This window comes from Rhipicephalus sanguineus, chromosome 1 (assembly GCF_013339695.2).
Source record: "Rhipicephalus sanguineus isolate Rsan-2018 chromosome 1, BIME_Rsan_1.4, whole genome shotgun sequence".
NCBI classification, from domain to species: domain Eukaryota; kingdom Metazoa; phylum Arthropoda; class Arachnida; order Ixodida; family Ixodidae; genus Rhipicephalus; species Rhipicephalus sanguineus.
Window position 1 is genome coordinate 96,735,689 of NC_051176.1, and position 18,399 is coordinate 96,754,087.

Consider the following 18,399-nt stretch of genomic DNA (forward strand, 5'->3'; position numbering starts at 1 on the left):
CCTACTTTCTTGTTGTGAGAAAGCAAAGTTTTGTTGAGCTAATACAGTTCTTAAAGCCTCTTTTAATCAATGCCTTTATAGGGACCCTCCCACATTTTCTAAGACCCAATTTTTTATTTTCAGGTTGCATTATCTCGATAGCAGTTTGAGATGGCCTTAGTGTAGGCCAAAGTATCAATAATGAAACAGTCGAACCCACCTATAACAATGGTGCAGCAAAGTTCAATATATATACAGTAGAACCCCGCTGTTACGTTCCTCACTGCTGCGTTTTCCCGGCTGTTACGTCGTTTTCCGCCGGTCCCGGCATAGCTCCCATAGGATACAATGTATTGGGAACCCCGCTGTTACGTCGTAACTGTCGGACCGTTCCCGTATGATACGTCGCAAAGTGCGCCCGGAACCGACCGAGTGACTACCAAAGAGAGCGGCCATGGCGCATTTTCACGCGGCTTGGCCTCGTTTGACCATAATATTAGCCGCATGAGAGGCGCAAACAACAGAATCTTTCAATTGATGCAAACAAAAGCATGGCCTTCGAGATTCAAATTGCAAACATGGCGTCTATGACGTAACTGCTCGCGTAAGCAAGGCCTTCGAGATTGGCATTTACTATTGACAAAAGCATAGCCTCTGAGATTTGCATTGCACAAACATGGCGTGTATGACGTAATTGCATGCGAAAGCAAGGCCTTCGAGATTGGCATTCACTTCTGCCATCGCGTTGGCGTAGACTCATCATCATCGTTATTTGTCGGAGAACGGGAGGAGTTCGAGCTGGTTGGAGCTCGCATGGTCGTGCGTGCGGTTCGCGGTCGGACTCGCCGCGCCGGTCGTGATTGCGTGTGCTTAGTTCTTTCATACCTACAGCTGTTGGTGTTAAAAAAATCACATACGTTGATTACATTTCTGTGGATGAGGCCGTCCTAAGCTCCGCGTTTCTATCCATCGACTAGATCGCGGCTGAGTGCGCCAATTTTCGTGCTGCTCGTAAGAATTGAAATAAAATTCTGTACCACTAAATATTTTGCCGTTTTTCCTGTTTTTCGGCTCTTACGTTTCCCGTCTCTTACGTTTATTTCCTACGGTCCCTTCAAAAACGTATCAGCGGGGTTCTACTGTATATATATATCCATTTGACATCTGACCTCGTTCGAAATAAAAGTTTAACCCTTTGAGGCACAGTGCTCACATATGTGGATACAACTTGTTTTTGCCAGTTTTTCAGAGTAGTAGTGAAGAAGAGCAAGATATAGTGCACATAGGATAAATTTAATCTTCCGGATAGTCAATGTGTCTTGACTTAACCTCAATGCACTGTGTATGACTGAAGCTAATCACCTTGGTGAAGGCATTATGATGTTCAATAGGTCGTCCGACGTGCTGCCTTCCAAGTGCCTTGTCAAAAGTATTATTTTTTTTTGCTTGAAATGCGCACAAACAAAAACAAAGTGCGCATGCATTTTGAGGCAACGATTTGATTCTTCTTATGTAAAAACTGAACATGACTAACTGCAGAATAAGTAATCATTAGGGGTGTGCGAATATTCGAAATTTCAAATAATTTTCTAATAGTGTTTGCTATTCGATTCAATTCACACTGGAATTTTACTATTCGAACTTCCCAAAGACAAATACAGTCAACGTCCGATTGAAAGTGACCCCTTCAGATTGTTAGTATACTTCACCTCATTACACTCTCGTATTGCGGCAAAGCTGCCTTTCAAGCTCCGCTACAGTCTAACTTAGCCAAAACACAGTCAACATCCGATTGGAAGTGGTCCCTAGATTTTCAATATGCTTCACCCCATCACACCTCCGCATTGCGGCAAAGCTGCCTTTCAAGCTCCGCTACGGTCGCAAGTGTATTAACTCAAGAAAACGCTGGTTCCAACATGGAGATGAAAGATGTGGAAGAGTTGGGGGCTTTATTAATGCTGTTTTGGACCTGAAATTTGGGCAGGAAGTCCGAAAAATTGGAAGCCGAAGCTTTTTAACATCCAAAATTTCACATGTTCTTATATATCGACGTCTACGAGGCAGATTTGGAACTCCGGACTTGACGGGAGCACACCCTTGTCCGCCACATCAGTTGGGCTTCCACAGAAGGTGAAAGAGGAGGAGAGGCTGAGGAAATAGCAACTTTGCCTACCATGTGTAAAGTGTTGTCGGCAACACTTTGGTTGTACCAAATCATGTCCATAAATACAATTCGGCCTCTACACAGCACTTCAACCTAGTGAAAAGAAACACTTTCATGTTGCTATCTCATAAGAATATCCTTAGGAATCCTCTCCAACTTTTTTTTCTGCAAGTTCGCTTCGAAGTATTCGAAAAATATTCTAGAAATATTTGAAAACTATTTGAAAAATATTCGATTCGATTCGCACTCACACTTCAACATTCGAATTCGCTTTGCACCTAAAATTTTGCTATTTGCACAGCTCTAGCAATCATTTATTTACATGCTAATGACAACTAATTACTGGAACCTGCACAAAAGAACACGTTACTTCATTTTGTTTCTAGGAATGTGCTATCGAGTGCCTTAGAGCTATGCTGTGCAAACATGACACATTTGCAGACAGTGAATTATAATTCGCGCCTGAAGGGGTTAAAAATGCATGCGGCTTTAGAGGTGACATGGAAAGAGTTCGATACAGGCAATAATTCGACATATCCATGTGTGATATATCAAAGGTTTGACTGAATGTGTTTTCTTACAGAAAAGTGACGTGTTGTGGTTGTTGGAGTGTACTGCTTGAAAATGCGTCATCCTTGGTTAGATCCCAGGTAATCCATTTGATGTACCTAATTACATTACATTGAGCCTTGCATGGACAAAAATGTGATCAGGAGAGATGATTTGCCTATTTTCTAGCTCACAACTGGTGTTCACAGTTGTTAAAAAACGAAAAGGAAAAAAGAAAGAGAAGAGAAACCAACCTTGAACTCAACAGTGTTAGAGACTGGCTTCTCGGTGACCAGCTTGACAATGACTCCAGGCTGAAACTCCAGCGCTGGTGGGGCTTGCGTTGCTTCTGAAGCGCTTGATGGCTCCTTGTTCCCTCTGTCATCTGAAAACATCTCCCAAGCCTCATCTTCCTGAGATGCGAGAGTGATGTCGGAGTCGGCTGTCAACGATGTTTGTACGGGGGATGAGAGTGTGTAGCTTGGGGATGGAGCGGGTGTGTACCCCGATGGTGGTAGCAGCAGAGAGCGCTTGATTTGTGCCATAGTGGCTTTCTGCAAAGCCAGGTACTTGTTCCTGAGTCGCTTCCATTCGCACCTGTTGCCAAGAGAGCATTAGATGAGAAATAAGGGCATAGTGTCAAAAGCAGTTGCAGAAGAATGCAAACACAGAGAAAGGAAAAATTTTAAAAAAAGGATGACTTATGAAGTTTTGTTATTTAAATACAGCCTATTTTCGGGGCTTTCAGCTACTGCGACAGCACAAGAAAGAGTGGACACGGAACTTAATCACAGGTTTCGATGTATTTATTAACTTGTATGCTGCTCAATTCTGCCTCAACTAGGGGTGTGCGAATATTCGAAATTTCGAATATTTTTCGAATAGCGTTTGCTATTCGATTCGATTCGCACTGGAATTTTACTATTCGAACTATTCGAACTTCCCAAAAACAAATACAGTCAACGTCCGATTGAAAGTGACCCCTTCAGATTTTCAATAGGCTTCACCTCATTACATTCCCGTATTGCGGCAAAGCAGCCTTTCAAGTTCCGTTACGGTCGAACTTTGCCAAGAGACAGTCAACGTCCGATTGGAAGTGGTCCCTAGATTTTCAATATGCTTCACCTCCTCACACCCCCGTATTGCGGCAAAGCTGCCTTTCAAGGTCAGTTACGGTCGAACTTAGCCAAGAGACAGTCGACGTCCGTTTGGAAGTGGTCCCTAGATTTTCAATATGCTTCACCTCATCACACCCCCGTATTGCGGCAAAGCTGCCTTTCAAGCTCCGCTACGGTCGCAAATGTATTAACTCAAGAAAACGCTGGTTCCAATATGGAGATGAAAGATGTGGCAGAGTTGGGGCTCAATTAATGCTGTTTTGGACCTGAAATTTGGGCAGGAAGTCCGAAAAATCGGGCGCCGAAGCTTTTTAGCATCCAAAATTTCAAATGTTCTTATATATCGACGTCTACGAGGCAGATTTGGAACTCCGGACTTGAAGGGAGCACACCCTTGTCCCCCACATCAGTTGGCCTTCCACAGAAGTTGAAAGAGAAGGAGAGGCTGAGGAAATGGCATCTCTGCCTATCACGTGTAAAGTGTTGTCGGCAACACTTTGGTTGCGCCAAATCATGTACATAAATGCAATTCGGCCTCTACATTGACTCATTCTTGATAAGAAAGACAACTATGAAATATGACCCCACCAGCGCTTCATCAACCTAGCGAAAAGAAACACTTTCATGTTGCTATCTCACAAGAACATACTTAGGGATTCTCTGCAACTTTTTCTGTAATTTCACTTCGAATTATTCGAAAAATGTTTGAGAAATATTCGAAAATTATTCGAAATTATTCGATTCGATTCGCACTCAATCTTTATTATTCGAATTCACTTCGCACCCAAAATTTTGCTATTCGCACAGCTCTAGCCTCAACGTCACCGCAGCTCAACCTCTGAGAAGGTTTTTCAATGTGAAAGTAAACTTTTCATGATGAATTGCAAACTAAATAATACTAACTTCTGTTATTTCAACCTAGACGGGAAGGACAGAATTGACCTCATTATCCTACGAGTGCGTCATCCTTGGTTAGATCCCAGGTAACCAATTTGATGTACCTAATTACATTACATTGAGGGGAGACGCAGGTCTTTTTTATTTTCTTTTATTAGTTGGGTGAACTGAATGAAATTTAACAAACTTATTCAATTTTTTCTGCAGATTCCAAATCTCTAGGGATGGGCGAATGGTGAATTCGAGGTTCGAAGCGAATCCGAAGCGAATAGTGATTTGGTCGAATAATTTCGAATCGAATAGTTCGAATAGCATGTACCATATATTATTATGAAAAATGCGCATTTTTGTCGTGACCCTTGCACAATATTTTTAAGGATTGGAACTAGGTATGAGTGAATGTCACTTTTTTGGTTTGAAATGAAAAGGAAGCAAGCTTGAATATTATCAAGATTTGAATAGCAGTAGAGTGCAAGTTATAAGGGGTACAATACGTTACAATTTAAAAATTACTATTCTTAGCACATATAATCCCATATAATACGCTTTTAAACTTAAAGGGGTGGTGCCACCAAATTTCGAGGCTATAACAAGCCTGTTGTGGGTTTCCTCTGTATGCAAGGACACTCCACACGAAGGGTCGGACACAGCAAATGTTTAGAATATATTTTAATTCACTTCCAAAGTGTACCTAAATGCCCATTCTCCTGATCGAAACCCATCGCTAGCGCGCCAACTCTGACTTAGCTGTATAGGAAAGGCAACGAAAGTTGTAGTGACGTCACACCAGATCTGCTGTAGTGACATGAGTGACCTCCGGACCTCTGCCACCTCCTCAACGTATGTACCGGCTGTAGTGAACTAGAATATATTCTAGTTCACTATAGTACCGGCAAAGCATCGGTTGCTACATCACTCGCTGAGTTTCGATCGCTTCCTGGCTAAGTGCATCACAGCCTTGTGTGGTCAAGTGACCAAGCCTCCTCACTTCATCACTGCCCAACCTAGGTGCCCAGAAACCAAAACCGAAAGTTCTCCACATCAAAAGGCGATATTAAATTATTTAGCGAGAATACATGAATCTTGGAGCGTTCATCATGCTTCCTGGGGCTATAGAAAACGCTTACAGCAAAGAACGCGCAAGCCACAAACATGGTGGCACCACCCCTTTAAAAAACTATGCACACTTAACCTTGAAGTGTGGCTTCACGGCAGTGCAGATTTCTTCTGGATGGGTAGTCTCACGACACAGCAACCCGACGCTGCAGTGAAACCACCTTTACAGGGGGTTATGTGCGGTCAAACGCATATAGTCGTTCATTTCGAATACTTCGAAATTTCGAATAATATGAATTCGCATCGAAGCGAATTCGAATACTTTAATATTCGTTCGAATATTCGAAACGCCCGATTATTCGCCCATCCCTACAAATCTCTAATTATATTACTGGTAGCTGCATTAGAACAAAAGATGTGAAATTTCTAAAAGCATATTTCTTAAAGGGATTTTTGGCAACTTCGCTTTGTCAAACACAAAAACAAAGTATGTGGCAGGACTGCCAGAGAGATGGTCTAACCGGTGATGCTAATCTGATTGTTTTCAACGAACTTTGAATGCAAAATAAATAGACGCAAATATGAGTGAAATTTTTTGCTGCATACTCTTTCTGATCATCGAGAATTATAATTTGGTGAAGAACATTATTAGAAAATAAATAGCATCACCGGCTAGATCAGCTTCCTGGCAATCTTGCCATATACTTTGTTTTTGTTTGACAAAGCAAAGTTGCCAAAAATCCCCGTAAGAAATATGCTTTAATATGTGTTAAAAATTGCATGTACTTTGTTCTATTAAAAATCTACTTAGAGATTTCAAATCTGTGGAAAAAATGGAATAGGTGTATTAAATTTCATGCCATTCACCCAACTTCAAAAAAAAAAAAAAAAAAAACAATTTTTAAGACCCCTGTCTCCCCTTATTTATATTAAAAGGGACAAAACAAACATCCACACACAATGCTGCTTTCTTCTTTTTTTTTTGAGAAAATACCCAGTTCTAACATGTCCACGAAATTAACGTGCACACAATTTTTACAGTTTGATACTATTAGCAAACAATGTGCAACCAACTTTACCACATTCGGCTTTATTACACGAAAAATATAGCACACCTCAGATTCCATCACTCGGAAAAACAATAAATGCAGCAGAGTTTACCTTCACGTAATTATTAATAACTTCTTGGGTTTTACGTACCAAGACCACACTACAAATAGTATGAGGCACTCCGCAGTGGGGGACTCCGGATCAATTTCAACCACCTGGGTTTCTTTTATGTGCACCTAAGGTTAAGTTCATCGGTGTTCTTGCATTTGCTCCAATCAAAATGTGGCCGCTGTGGCTGCGAATCAAACCTGCAACCTTGAGCTCAGCAGTGCAACACCTTACCTGCTAAGCTACCACAGCGAGTGGTTTATGTTCACAGGATGTACATTTGTTTAGGACTCCACACAAGTGTTACAAACTGCACTCGCAAGCACGGATTACCAGCATTGCCATTGTCGGTATGCAAATTGCACAAATTTCATAGGGTGCACTACAAAGATGAGCCGCTACCATGTGGGTCTCTCGCTACTCACAGACTCCTTGTGTGCAGATATGGCATCAACAGCTTGCAAAATGCAATGCAAAATTTTTTCTCTTGATGTGGGTGTCAATGAGGGTAAAATGAGAGTGGGTCCCATTTGTGCTGACTGTTCATAAAACCCTTAGATGCCCTTTACAGAATCTCTGGGTTCCAGCGAATCCATTTAGGGAACCCCTGGTATACATAAACACAGACTAAACCATCCGCTGTAGTGGGAGCATGACTATGGTCGCAATGTGGTCGATCTAGGATGCAGGCATGCGGTGTGTAGAGTAATCTGTTGACAAAGTTTTCTAGCCACTTGTGAAATAGGTGCACTAATTTGATAGTAAATTCAATGTTTCAGGCTTCCGATTATTTGGACACATAGGCAGTCCCCGCAGAGTCCAAATTATCAGGTTGGCGACTGCAAAATCATTCAAGCAGAGCAGCACTGTGCTATGCCCATGCCAAGTGATGAAACAGTGCGTAATACAGCAGGTGTAGAAAATAAATGACGCTGAAGCTAGTAAGCAGACACCAACGATGAGAAATTGTTGAAGGGGGATTGTCGCTGGAGCCAACGTTACCTCCAGCGACATTCCCTGCTAAATGTTATCTGATCACTTCAAGCCTCCATCTTCCCCTGAACTAAGTGCATACCAACAACACTCACTTTGGCATCACTAACAGTGAAGGTTGCTGTTCTTTGGACTCCGAGTGTTGCGTCTTCTTCTTGCGCTTGCGCAACTTCTTCTTCCTTTTCGCTCGTGCTAACACGGAGTGTTCCATTCCAGTCACTTCAAGCTCCCCTCTTGCTGTGCCAGTGTCCGAGCTCTCAGCGTCTGTAGTGGTTACGACGTCCTCGTTGTCCTCCTCCACCTTCATGTCTTTGGAAAATGCCACATGTCCCACTGCTTCACTGCTCTCCTCTCTCCTCCTTTTCGCTGGAGGACCATCTGCAAGTGAACACAGTGTGGTGCAGATGACATGAATAATTAAGATAACGGTTCCCTATTTTTATGAAAGCACTCTTGGTTAAATGTAGTCTTACAAAATAAGAAACTAGGTAATTCAGAATGCCAGTTTTGTTCATTTAAGTTAGGGCAACTTGAAGCATGAAGTATAGCATACACACATGTTGGTGAACTGGCAAAATATAAGTTTTCCTTATGTTCAAATGCACAAACAACCCCATAACAGCAGTGCGTGTCATGTGGCTTGTACGACTAAATCGAAGTGTTCAAAGGAGTCTGACCAAAGCAACATATTAAAGCATGTAGTACGTATGATAACACTAGTATCACCGCACCTGTTTGTCACCAAACCAAACTTCATGCCAAGCGTCTGTAGCTCCTCGCTACTGTTCACAAACACAAATGCTCTGGCTGTCAAAGGTGTGATAGGAACAATACAGCTGTGAATATCTAGGTGTCAACTCTATCTGTTCAAAGTTTACCTATACCAAATTTCTCGCAGCTTCAGCATAATTAAAAACATGCCGGAGAAGAACAGCTTAGGAATCCTAGATTTTTCAGCACATTGCAGACTCCAACTAGAATTTTAGAATGCAGTTACAGTAGAGGTATAACCAGAAGTGTACATGCATTTAATGAAGGCATTCTTATTTTCAATACAACTTGTAATTTTTGACATGCTGTAACTCTAAGTTGATATGCACAACCATAGTATATGGAGAGCCAGAAGGGGTCGTCATTATGCAGTTTTTCGCTCACCAAGAGAAGTCCGAAAACATAAGCAGACACCTCTGTCTAACAGTGCTCACTTTCAAGCTTGAATGGCAACAACCATTAAAAACAATTTCAAGTAGCTGAAAGTGCAGTTTGACAGATATGTAAAGCTTCATTTTTAATTCAATCACAGGGTAATTCATTTCAATTGCACTCACCTAACTTAACATTTCATAACTTACATAAAGGAAAAATGAAGACAGCCAACCTGCATGAGAGCCTTCACAACATCAGAGAACACACTCTGGTGTATGCCTGGCGTTGTTAAAGGGGTACCGACACTTTTTTTCGAAGGCGAGTTTAATCTGCCATACAAATCTCCTGTATGCAGAGATGGCTCTGGGCAAGTGTGAAGCTCAGCAAATGCTGATAAGATATTTTATTTCTATATTAAATTCAATTTTTCCATGGCGCACCTACCTACAGTACTAATTCTGGTGACTCCACGCAGCAGTCTGGCTAGTTGTGATGACGTCAGGTACTAAAACGTCCAAGATGGTCGCTTGTGCGTCCCAAAAACATTCAAAATGGCCGCTTGTACGTCACCAACGGAGCCACGGTGCGGAGCGGCCGTGGGAACGTCACTATATATTGTGCGAGCACGTGACGAGAAGCTCATACCGTGTTGTGACGTCAGGGTACAGTAGGAACCAAAACTAGCTTTTAAAAACATACTGTAGTTACTTTTTCAGGGTGCACTTGTGCTTAGCACTGCCTTTTCTAGGCTCTTGAGAGCTTGGGCTTTCATTTGACGCAAAAAAAACAACTGAAAATTGTCGTGTCAGTAACCCTTTAATCCTTTCAAAAAGGCCGCTAATGTGGTACACGCATGTTTGCTGTAACAAAACTTGCCCATATCAATTCTGTGAAGTACTATGTGCATTTTTAGGGCTAGAAAATTCCAAAATATTGTTTACTTTTTTTTTCTCCTGCATTACATTATATCTGAAAACCGACTGCTTTTGTGAAATAATTCAGATTTGTTCTGTAGGTGTCTTGGAATATCAAGTGAAAATATCAGAGCACATAGTAAAAAACAGTATACATTGAGTGTGAGTGTAGCACACCAAAAAAATGTCATTGAGAGCTGTGCTGTACCTCACAGACCTTCACCTTGAACTATGCCACCTCAATGTGCAGCAGGATAATGCAAGCAGTTGGGTCATAAACAGTGACAACAGACATCTGCAATGCAACTGAAACCATGTGATGATTGGTTTGCTTATGGTGTAAAAATAGCATCTAGAGTGTGGATGGTGACATAGCAATTTTCTTTACCTTGGCCACCGTGCAATAAGAACCTATATGAAATGGAACAGCTGGTATATTATTGAAATCAATGAACTCTCTTTGCTTTGAGCTGAAATCAACAGAACACAAAAAGAAACAGGTTCTCAGCAGGGAAAAGCTACCTGAAAAGCGTTGGGAGTGAGCTTTACTTTCATACCGTCGCTTTGCTATTGATTAACGTGTTCCATTTCTTATAGGACACCTGTATACATCATTGAGAATTTTTAGGCAACCCAGAAAGAGAGCAGGAACATAACAGTGCCATTGCTTGTGTAGAATGGCAGAAATACTGGCAGCATGACCCTTGAAGCAGCTGGCAACAGTTTCATAGCACTAGCGTGTTGCCACGAGACATGGTGATGTCAAGTATTGCAAGAATGCTTCCAATCCCTTGGCAGCTTAAGTGGCATTGCTTGTCTCAACATGGTGGATCACATTCGAATGCACCAAAATGCACAAGGAAGCAGGCAAGCGAATTCAGCAGCTTCTGCAAGTTCCCTGCATTAAGAAGGCCCAGCCTGTGGTGAACTTGTAGCACAGGTCAACTCATCGTGGAAAAACGCAGGCCTCGTCTACAAATAGTCAACCGTAGTCTGCCCTTCCTTTCAGTCATTAGTTTCATTTATATATCTTATGCTACTTAATAGATGCATGTAAATTTTAAAAAGCAATCTACTGGCACAGGGCACCCAGTTACATTCCCCTCTGTACTACATAACTATATTAAACACGTATTATTAATCAGAATCATGTTATGCCAAAGTGCTTTGTAGTTTGAACTTGTTCAGTGCTTACCTGTTGCTTTATTCATCCTGTAACAGTGAACAGCATAGGTGAGTAGACATGCAAGCAAACAAATATATAAATGTCCAGCAGCCTCATGTGCATTGGAGGTGTGTTACAGAGCTCACGAGAAAAATGCTCCTGTGCCCTTACCTTCATCTTCGGACTTTTCCTCTTTGACTCCCACTGCCATTATTTCATCAGTGACCGCAGTGCGCTCTGCCGCCCCGTCAGGGTGCCTGCTGCTCCCATCCTGATAGCCAAAGTGCTGCACACAAGATGGGAGAATATGAAGTGCACTTAAATACAGCATGCAAGGCTTCATGTCTCAAAGCTGTTCTGCTATGACATGTAACAAATATCACTGCATGAAACTACTATAAGCTCTCAATCACCATGGCTCTTCCAGGAACCAAGCAAGCCTGGCTGCATATTCCAGGGCATTCTTTTCTTTTTGCAATGCTATAGAAAAGCAAAAAAGAACAATAAATAAAAAAGCAATAGACAGAACTGCTGAGCATTATTTGTCAATCATCATTGTGAAATGTTGCAAACAACATGTATAATGAAGGACTAAATTCCACGGTGGCCTTGGCTATTAGGTCTCGCCACTTTTCAGCTATTGCGAGTCTGTGCAACTGCCACAGTGTACATATTCCACCATATCGGTGCAATGCTTGGTTTAAATGACATCCATGAACCAGACTTGACTGGTCTAAAATAAAATCACCATGTATCTCTCTAACCCATTAAAGTTGGATGATAAGCTGAACTCGAGTGCATACTTGCAAAAAAGACAGATATCGAGCCCACCCCATCGAACAGTTGTTTGCTTCCTGAAGTTGATTTAAGCTTCTATATTGGCCTGCACTTCTTCCAGATGGAACACATATAGTATTTTGTGTTTGCCATTAATAACACTAGATCAGTAAGGATCTGTTGAAGAGTTAGGTTAACAGCACAGACTTTTTTTTGCTGCTAGCCATTTTTTTATTTCAAAATGGCACCCTCCATGGCACAAGCGTGTGTTTCGAGTCTTGCAGAAAAGAAGATGCGGTGACTCTGAAAGTTTAGCCCCTTCCCGTACGAATGGGTTTGAAGTGGCCGTGGATGACAATGGTGAACTCACATGTGGGCACTAAGTCCACCTTTGCTGCAGCGCGAAATAATCTAGCAACAGTGAACTTCTACTTCTCGGGAAAAATTTTTCGGCACTCATAAGTAAGGAAACCGCAATGACTGTGAGAGTCTAACCACTTCGACTGCGAGTGAAGTTGAAATGGCCTCGAATGACAGTGTTGTGCAGTGAAACATACCTTACTCTTGCTTCTAGTAAACTTCACATTTTTCACGTATTCTTGCTTTATATAGTTATTCAAATGTTTTCCACGCACAAAAAATTCTGTCCTTTATGCAAGTTTTAATAATTTTTTTAAAACTTTTTTTACCATTTTTGTGACACAGTAGCTCAATAAGTGATGAACATATATGCTTACGAAGAACTTGTTGTTGAAGTAGTTGGTATCTGTTACCGTTATGAAGACAAATAAAAATGCATGTTGTGATGTGCCTGATCTCATGCTCCACAACAGACATAAGACCAACTGTATCAATGGAATTACAGCCACAGTGAAATACAGATGAGGCATAAAAGCATGCAGCAGGCAATGCTGTTTCGGACTGATTGCCTTCAAAGTAGAAAATTGATCGGCTTCATGCACTGTGGGAGCTGCTGTAAGCAAAGCCTTCAAGACATAATTTCTAGGGTTTCACATGCCAAAACCACGATATGATTACGAGGCATGCCATAGTGAGAGACAGACTATGGGTTAGTTTTGACCACTGGGATTCTTTAACATGCACCTAAATCTAAGTATAAGGGTGTTCTTGCATTTCAGTCCCACCGAAATGTGGCTGCCATGGCTGGGAATAGCGTCCTCAAGTTTAGCCGCGTGACACCTTACGAGCTGTCAAAACAAAACAGCACATTATGATAAGAAACATTCAGTGGCATTCAGTGAAGAACGCATCCCATAATGGTCATCACTATGGTGGCATGCCTTGAAGAGCAAAGAAATTTCGTTCAGGACCAATATTTTTGAGTGGTCACTTTTGGTGATACTACTGTGATTGTGAAATTTTTCACCACTTGTCTGTCATAGTAGATGGCCAGAAGCATTCATAGTACAGTTCAACAGGAAGTACAAGCAAACCGGCACAGTGCTAGAAATGTTGTTTGCCAGTCGCATATACCAATGCATATGGGACTGAGCCATGCAAAACCTCATGAAGGCGATCATATCCCCAATACATCGACAGCTTCTACTCAACAAGACAGCTGCTGCCAACCACCACGATGGCACACCACATTGTGCAGAGCTAGGCAAAAAAAAAAAAAGCTTTCAATTAAAAATGAGGTCGATGTACAGCTTGCTGGTTCACTCCCTTCTAGCAGCAAAACTGTCTATTCATTGTTTTGACTGGCTGTCAAACCATGTCAGAGCGTCCATTTTTTTGCCCCGAAAGGTGGCTCTCAGTGGCACAAGTTAGCATAGTTAGACACAGCAAGTGAACTGGGAAATTACAGCACGTCGATTCATTTGTGGGACTGCAGAAGGCCAAATATGAGGGTGTGGTTATTACAGGAAAGAAGAAAAATTCAAAGTATGAACAGCAAGGTATGGTGCATCTGTTATATAAGTAAATATGGTCATTTGTGCAAGTTCCAGACAACATAAGGGGGAGGTTTAAGTCTGCCTGACAAACTCATGAAGTTGAGAAAAAAAAAGTTAAAATCTGCTCAGACAGTAAACGTGCAATCACCTGGCAAGCTCTGTCAACATCTTCCGGTGTGGCAAACTCGATGAAGGCAAACCCCTTGATGCGGTTGTTGTGACGATACCGTGGAAGGCTCACATAGACCACCTGCCCATGCCGACTGAAGACCCCTTTCAGCCATGCATGATCAGCGTGCAGTGGTAACCGCTCAACGTACAGTGTGCACTCATCCACATCAACCTTGGCCATGAATTCAGCACAACGTCGCACCCGTCTGTGCTCCTCGTCCATCTGCTCAAGTGAAGTGCGGTCAAGAAAGAATAAAGAGATGGTTGATAAAGTGGAAGGAATGCAAACACACTACAAGTTTAAGATAACTACTTTAGCCACAAGGTTACAATTAACTACTTTAGAGGGGCCCTGTGGCACAAATTAAGCCTGTCATTTTCAGCGCCTGTTCTGTCCCTGTGTAACACGGTGATATTGTAATGCAAGTAGCAATGCTGAAAACAAAGCACTTATAAGCTTATCTCAACAAAAAAATAAACACCTTCTGCTCAGACTGCACGACACAAAAGGACAATTTTTGGCATCGAAAGTGATGTTTGGTCATATTATAGTGATGCCAGTGGTTGTGCGTTTTGATTGGCTTGCATGCCATCCAAGTCGCACCTACCATTTGTATGGTCCTAGCTAGGCCACAGTATTGAGAGCTAAAAATTATAAAAACACTTTTTATACATTATCAAATACAAAAAGAACTGTTTTTAATAATAATAATTGTTGGGGTTTAACATCCTAAAACCACATGATTATGAGGGACACCGTAGTAGAGGACTCCGAAAATTTTGACCACCAGGGGTTCCTTAACGTGCACCTAAATCTGAGTACACGAACCTCAAGCATTTTCGCCTCTATCGAAAATGCGGCCGCCACGGCCGGGATTTGATCGCGCGGCCTTCGGGTCAGCAGTCGAGCAAAATAACCACTATACCACCATGGCGGACAAACTGTTTTTCAGTACCATATTTTAAAACTGCAACATGACACTAGGTGCGCTGTGCAATGGCTTGCAAAGGCCACCATGAGGCGAGACCTGCGGTATATCTCTGTAAGAAGTGCGTGGTGACTGGAAGTAACCGGTGATATCACTGGCAGACTAAAATGCGAAAGGGAACGTTTTCTCGTCTCTTGTTCAGGTTCTCAACTTTCAAGAACAATAACTTCAGTTCTTGTGCACCACTTCTAATTCTTTTTTGTGTTCATCTCAGCATTGAATACTGTAAATGCTCAGTGCTATAAAAGGTCTCGAAAAAATCATTGCAGGGACCCTTTAGCAATCACCAGTTTCATTTTAGTTCACAAAAAAAAAATTGGAATCCAGAGTGCCTTTACACTCACCTCATGATTCTGAATTGATTAGATTCGACACTAAAAAGAAGCACAAAGGCTATGAGGAGAACCCAGTGAGGGATTCTCGGGTCAAATGTGACTATCTGAGTTTAACATACACACGAAGCCATGAGTGTTCTAGCATTCTGTCTCCATCAGAAAGAACATGGATGCTATGGTTAGCATGGCAGAACAGACTTCACAGACTCGGCAGCAGAATGTCACATTTACGAAGCTAGTACCGAAGGTGGTGGTTTCAAGCTAAAACCTAAAGTACTTGCAAAATATATCGGTAGGAAAGTTTAAGCATTTCTAAAAGGAATGCATATTCAATATAAGGCTGTTTGTACCTCCCAAACTTGACATCACAGAAAAACAGGAACGAAGCTACAATCAAAGGTAAGGTTCTGCCTTGCGGCACATAAGTATCGCTTCTTTGCCACTGTAAGAAGTTGGCCCTTGTCACTGGGCCAACTTGTTACTGGGCCCAGTAAGCTACGCCGAGCCGCTTTGCGGTTCTCACTGTTTTGTCAGCATCACTACTGTCAAAGCCAAAGTTGATGGCGACAGGCTGCTGACAACAGTGCGATAATTTTCTAAAAGGAATTGACCCCTATGACTGGCAATAGACTTGTGTGACACCAACCAGAACCTTGTAGAATCGATAATGAAAGGACCACAACACTTTTGATGGCTGCCAGCATGCAATGTTTGCTCAAAATTTTTAGCATAACAGACATGTATATATCGCTGCAACAGAACGAGCATGCCTTAGAGGGTAAAATAATCAATTCAAAACTTACATACATCAGCATTTATATAATTACAACGGACACAGAAATGCAGGGCCTGAAATGCAGACCGCGTCTCCTTTCCTTCTTTTCTCTTGCTCTCATACACGTGAGACAAAAATAGTTTTAAAAAATAAAGAAATGTGGGAACACTTAAGCACTTGACGCGTCACGGTAAACGAAGTACTGCCGTTCACAAAGCTTCTTACCTGTAGTAATTTGGATGTGGCTATGGCACCTGCTATGTCCTTGACGTCTGAAGTTAAGGCCCGGATTTTGTGGAATGTCAGAAACACCTCGAGTTCCACGTCTGAAAAAAAAAGAAAAAGAAAGAAACACGAATGAGGCGTCAGCACGAGCACAGCACGTGCGCATTACGCGGGAAGTAGCTTGAGGGCTCGAGCTCGTATGCTTTCGATACGCGGCAGTATAAACACACGCAACAGCTGTGCTTTTCGAAGCGTTGCTGTCAAATGTTCTGTCATCTGCTAGAAGGCCTTCGTGCAGGGAAGGCCTTCCAGTAAAGGCTTGAACTAGAACGTTAACAGATCATGCATTGAAACGTCGTTTTACCGCGTCGTTTATGACAACGGTCGCGCCAAAGTAAGGCGCAATCACTTACATCCTTCCTCATCTCTCATCACCAGATCGTTCATGTAACGATCCTTGCGGAGGTTGGCGTCGCTGAAGTAGAACTCCATCTGCAATAGGAAAATTCAGATCGCAAAAACGTATACGTTTGCCCTGCTCTAGTTTCTGCTTGAAAGGAAGTAAAACAAACGTTAAAAGAATAATAGTAATAATATCCGGGGTTTAACGTCCCAAAACAAACGTTAAAAGAAGCGGTGTCAGCAAAATACCATAAAGGTGCTGCTAGAAGTGACACACCTGATCCCGAATGCTCTTGAACAGTTTCTTCTTCCGCCTGCGTACTTTTCTTTTCTCGCTTTTGGTCGAACTGGAGTCTTGAAGTGACGTTGTACTGCTGGATTGCGCGACTTCTCCCATGTTTGCAAGTATCTACGGCACCTGTAGGAAGGCAAATTAACGACGTTCAGTTTGAGTAGTCTGCCGGTAAAACTATCAACGAGAGTCGAACCACAAGGCAAGATAGAAGCAATGAAACCAATAAAACTATCAAGACATGCGAGCTGTTCGCCGGCGCGGCATCAAAACAAATGCGATGCACATGGTTGCCAGGCCAGCGCTATCACGTTTTTTACGCCGAATACAGGGAAAGTGAAACCATCCAAAAATAAAAGGCGAAGAGGCCAAACCATGGGGAAAAACTTACCAATCGGCAAAGTAGAACGCCGCCAAAGCAGAAAATGCCGTTCTAACGAGACCATAGAACCGGAACGCCGCAGACAGAACACAACCTGCCATGGGCGTCGGCAGGATTTTTTCTTTGGGGGGGGGGGGGGGGGGGCAAACCCGTTACGTTGACGCGGGGGGGGGGGGGGGACCTGAAATAACAACAGTGAAACTCCATAGCGTCCGAAAGACATCACGCAGAAGAATGGAGAAATCTTTCTGTTCCTAAGGGTTACAAAAGTTTCAGAATATTTATTAACGCTCACGGATCACACGGACAAAAAAAAAAAAAATACACTCCGACATCGATAGCATTTTCAAAAGTTTTGAGACCACGAAGCACAAAGCTGAATGTTACCGCTGCTTAGGCAGACAGCCTTGAATTTATATTTTCCGGCTACAACATGTATTATGCGACCGATTGCAGTCAGAAATTGCTGGGAAATTCAGTTTCCTCTTCTATAAACTTTTCGCGTCTACTATACAGTTAAACGATGTTGCGAGGCAGAATTACCGTAATTTCGTACATGCTTGAAACGCCCTTACAGTCACTCGGTGTCTGTAAATGCGAGCGGCATGCGTCTAGGCGCACGCATAGCAAAGTGGTCTACAACTTTCTCCGCGAAATCTCTTTGTCCCTCCTTTTCAATTTTTTCACGATGCAGCGAAAGCATGCAGAGTCCAGACAGGCGGTCATCCGACATCGTCGAACGAAGCCACGTCTTCACACGCCGCATCGTGCTGAAAGAACGTTCGGGACAACACGTTGTCGAGGGGAAAGTTATATGTACCGCATTTCTGATGTCCGCCACCGTGCTTGCCAATTGTTCACAACCAAGTTCAGCCGATGCGAAGCACAGTGAAAGTACATGGCTCGAGGGTGTTTAATTGGTGTTTAATTTTCTTTTATTCTAGCCTGTACGCCAGATATGTTGCCCGCCATTGAAGAGCAGCCATCGTACCAGGG

The 18,399-nt window shown here is 42.5% G+C and overlaps 1 protein-coding gene across 1 annotated transcript in view; it reads right to left on the reverse strand.

Annotated features, from left to right (window-relative positions):
* The window catches only part of LOC119394332 (la-related protein 7), a 41,852-nt gene extending 24,564 nt beyond the window's left edge, over positions 1 to 17,288 (reverse strand). Inside the window, exons 1-7 of the mRNA XM_037661631.2 lie at positions 17,007 to 17,288; positions 16,741 to 16,819; positions 16,328 to 16,428; positions 13,981 to 14,226; positions 11,311 to 11,425; positions 8,010 to 8,292; positions 2,947 to 3,289 (exon numbers count right to left, since the gene is read on the reverse strand). Of these exons, the coding sequence (XP_037517559.1) occupies positions 2,947 to 3,289; positions 8,010 to 8,292; positions 11,311 to 11,425; positions 13,981 to 14,226; positions 16,328 to 16,428; positions 16,741 to 16,819; positions 17,007 to 17,126 (1,287 nt within the window). The 5' untranslated portion in view covers positions 17,127 to 17,288. The remainder of the gene's footprint in view (positions 1 to 2,946; positions 3,290 to 8,009; positions 8,293 to 11,310; positions 11,426 to 13,980; positions 14,227 to 16,327; positions 16,429 to 16,740; positions 16,820 to 17,006) is intronic.
* Between the last annotated feature and the right edge of the window lie 1,111 nt (positions 17,289 to 18,399).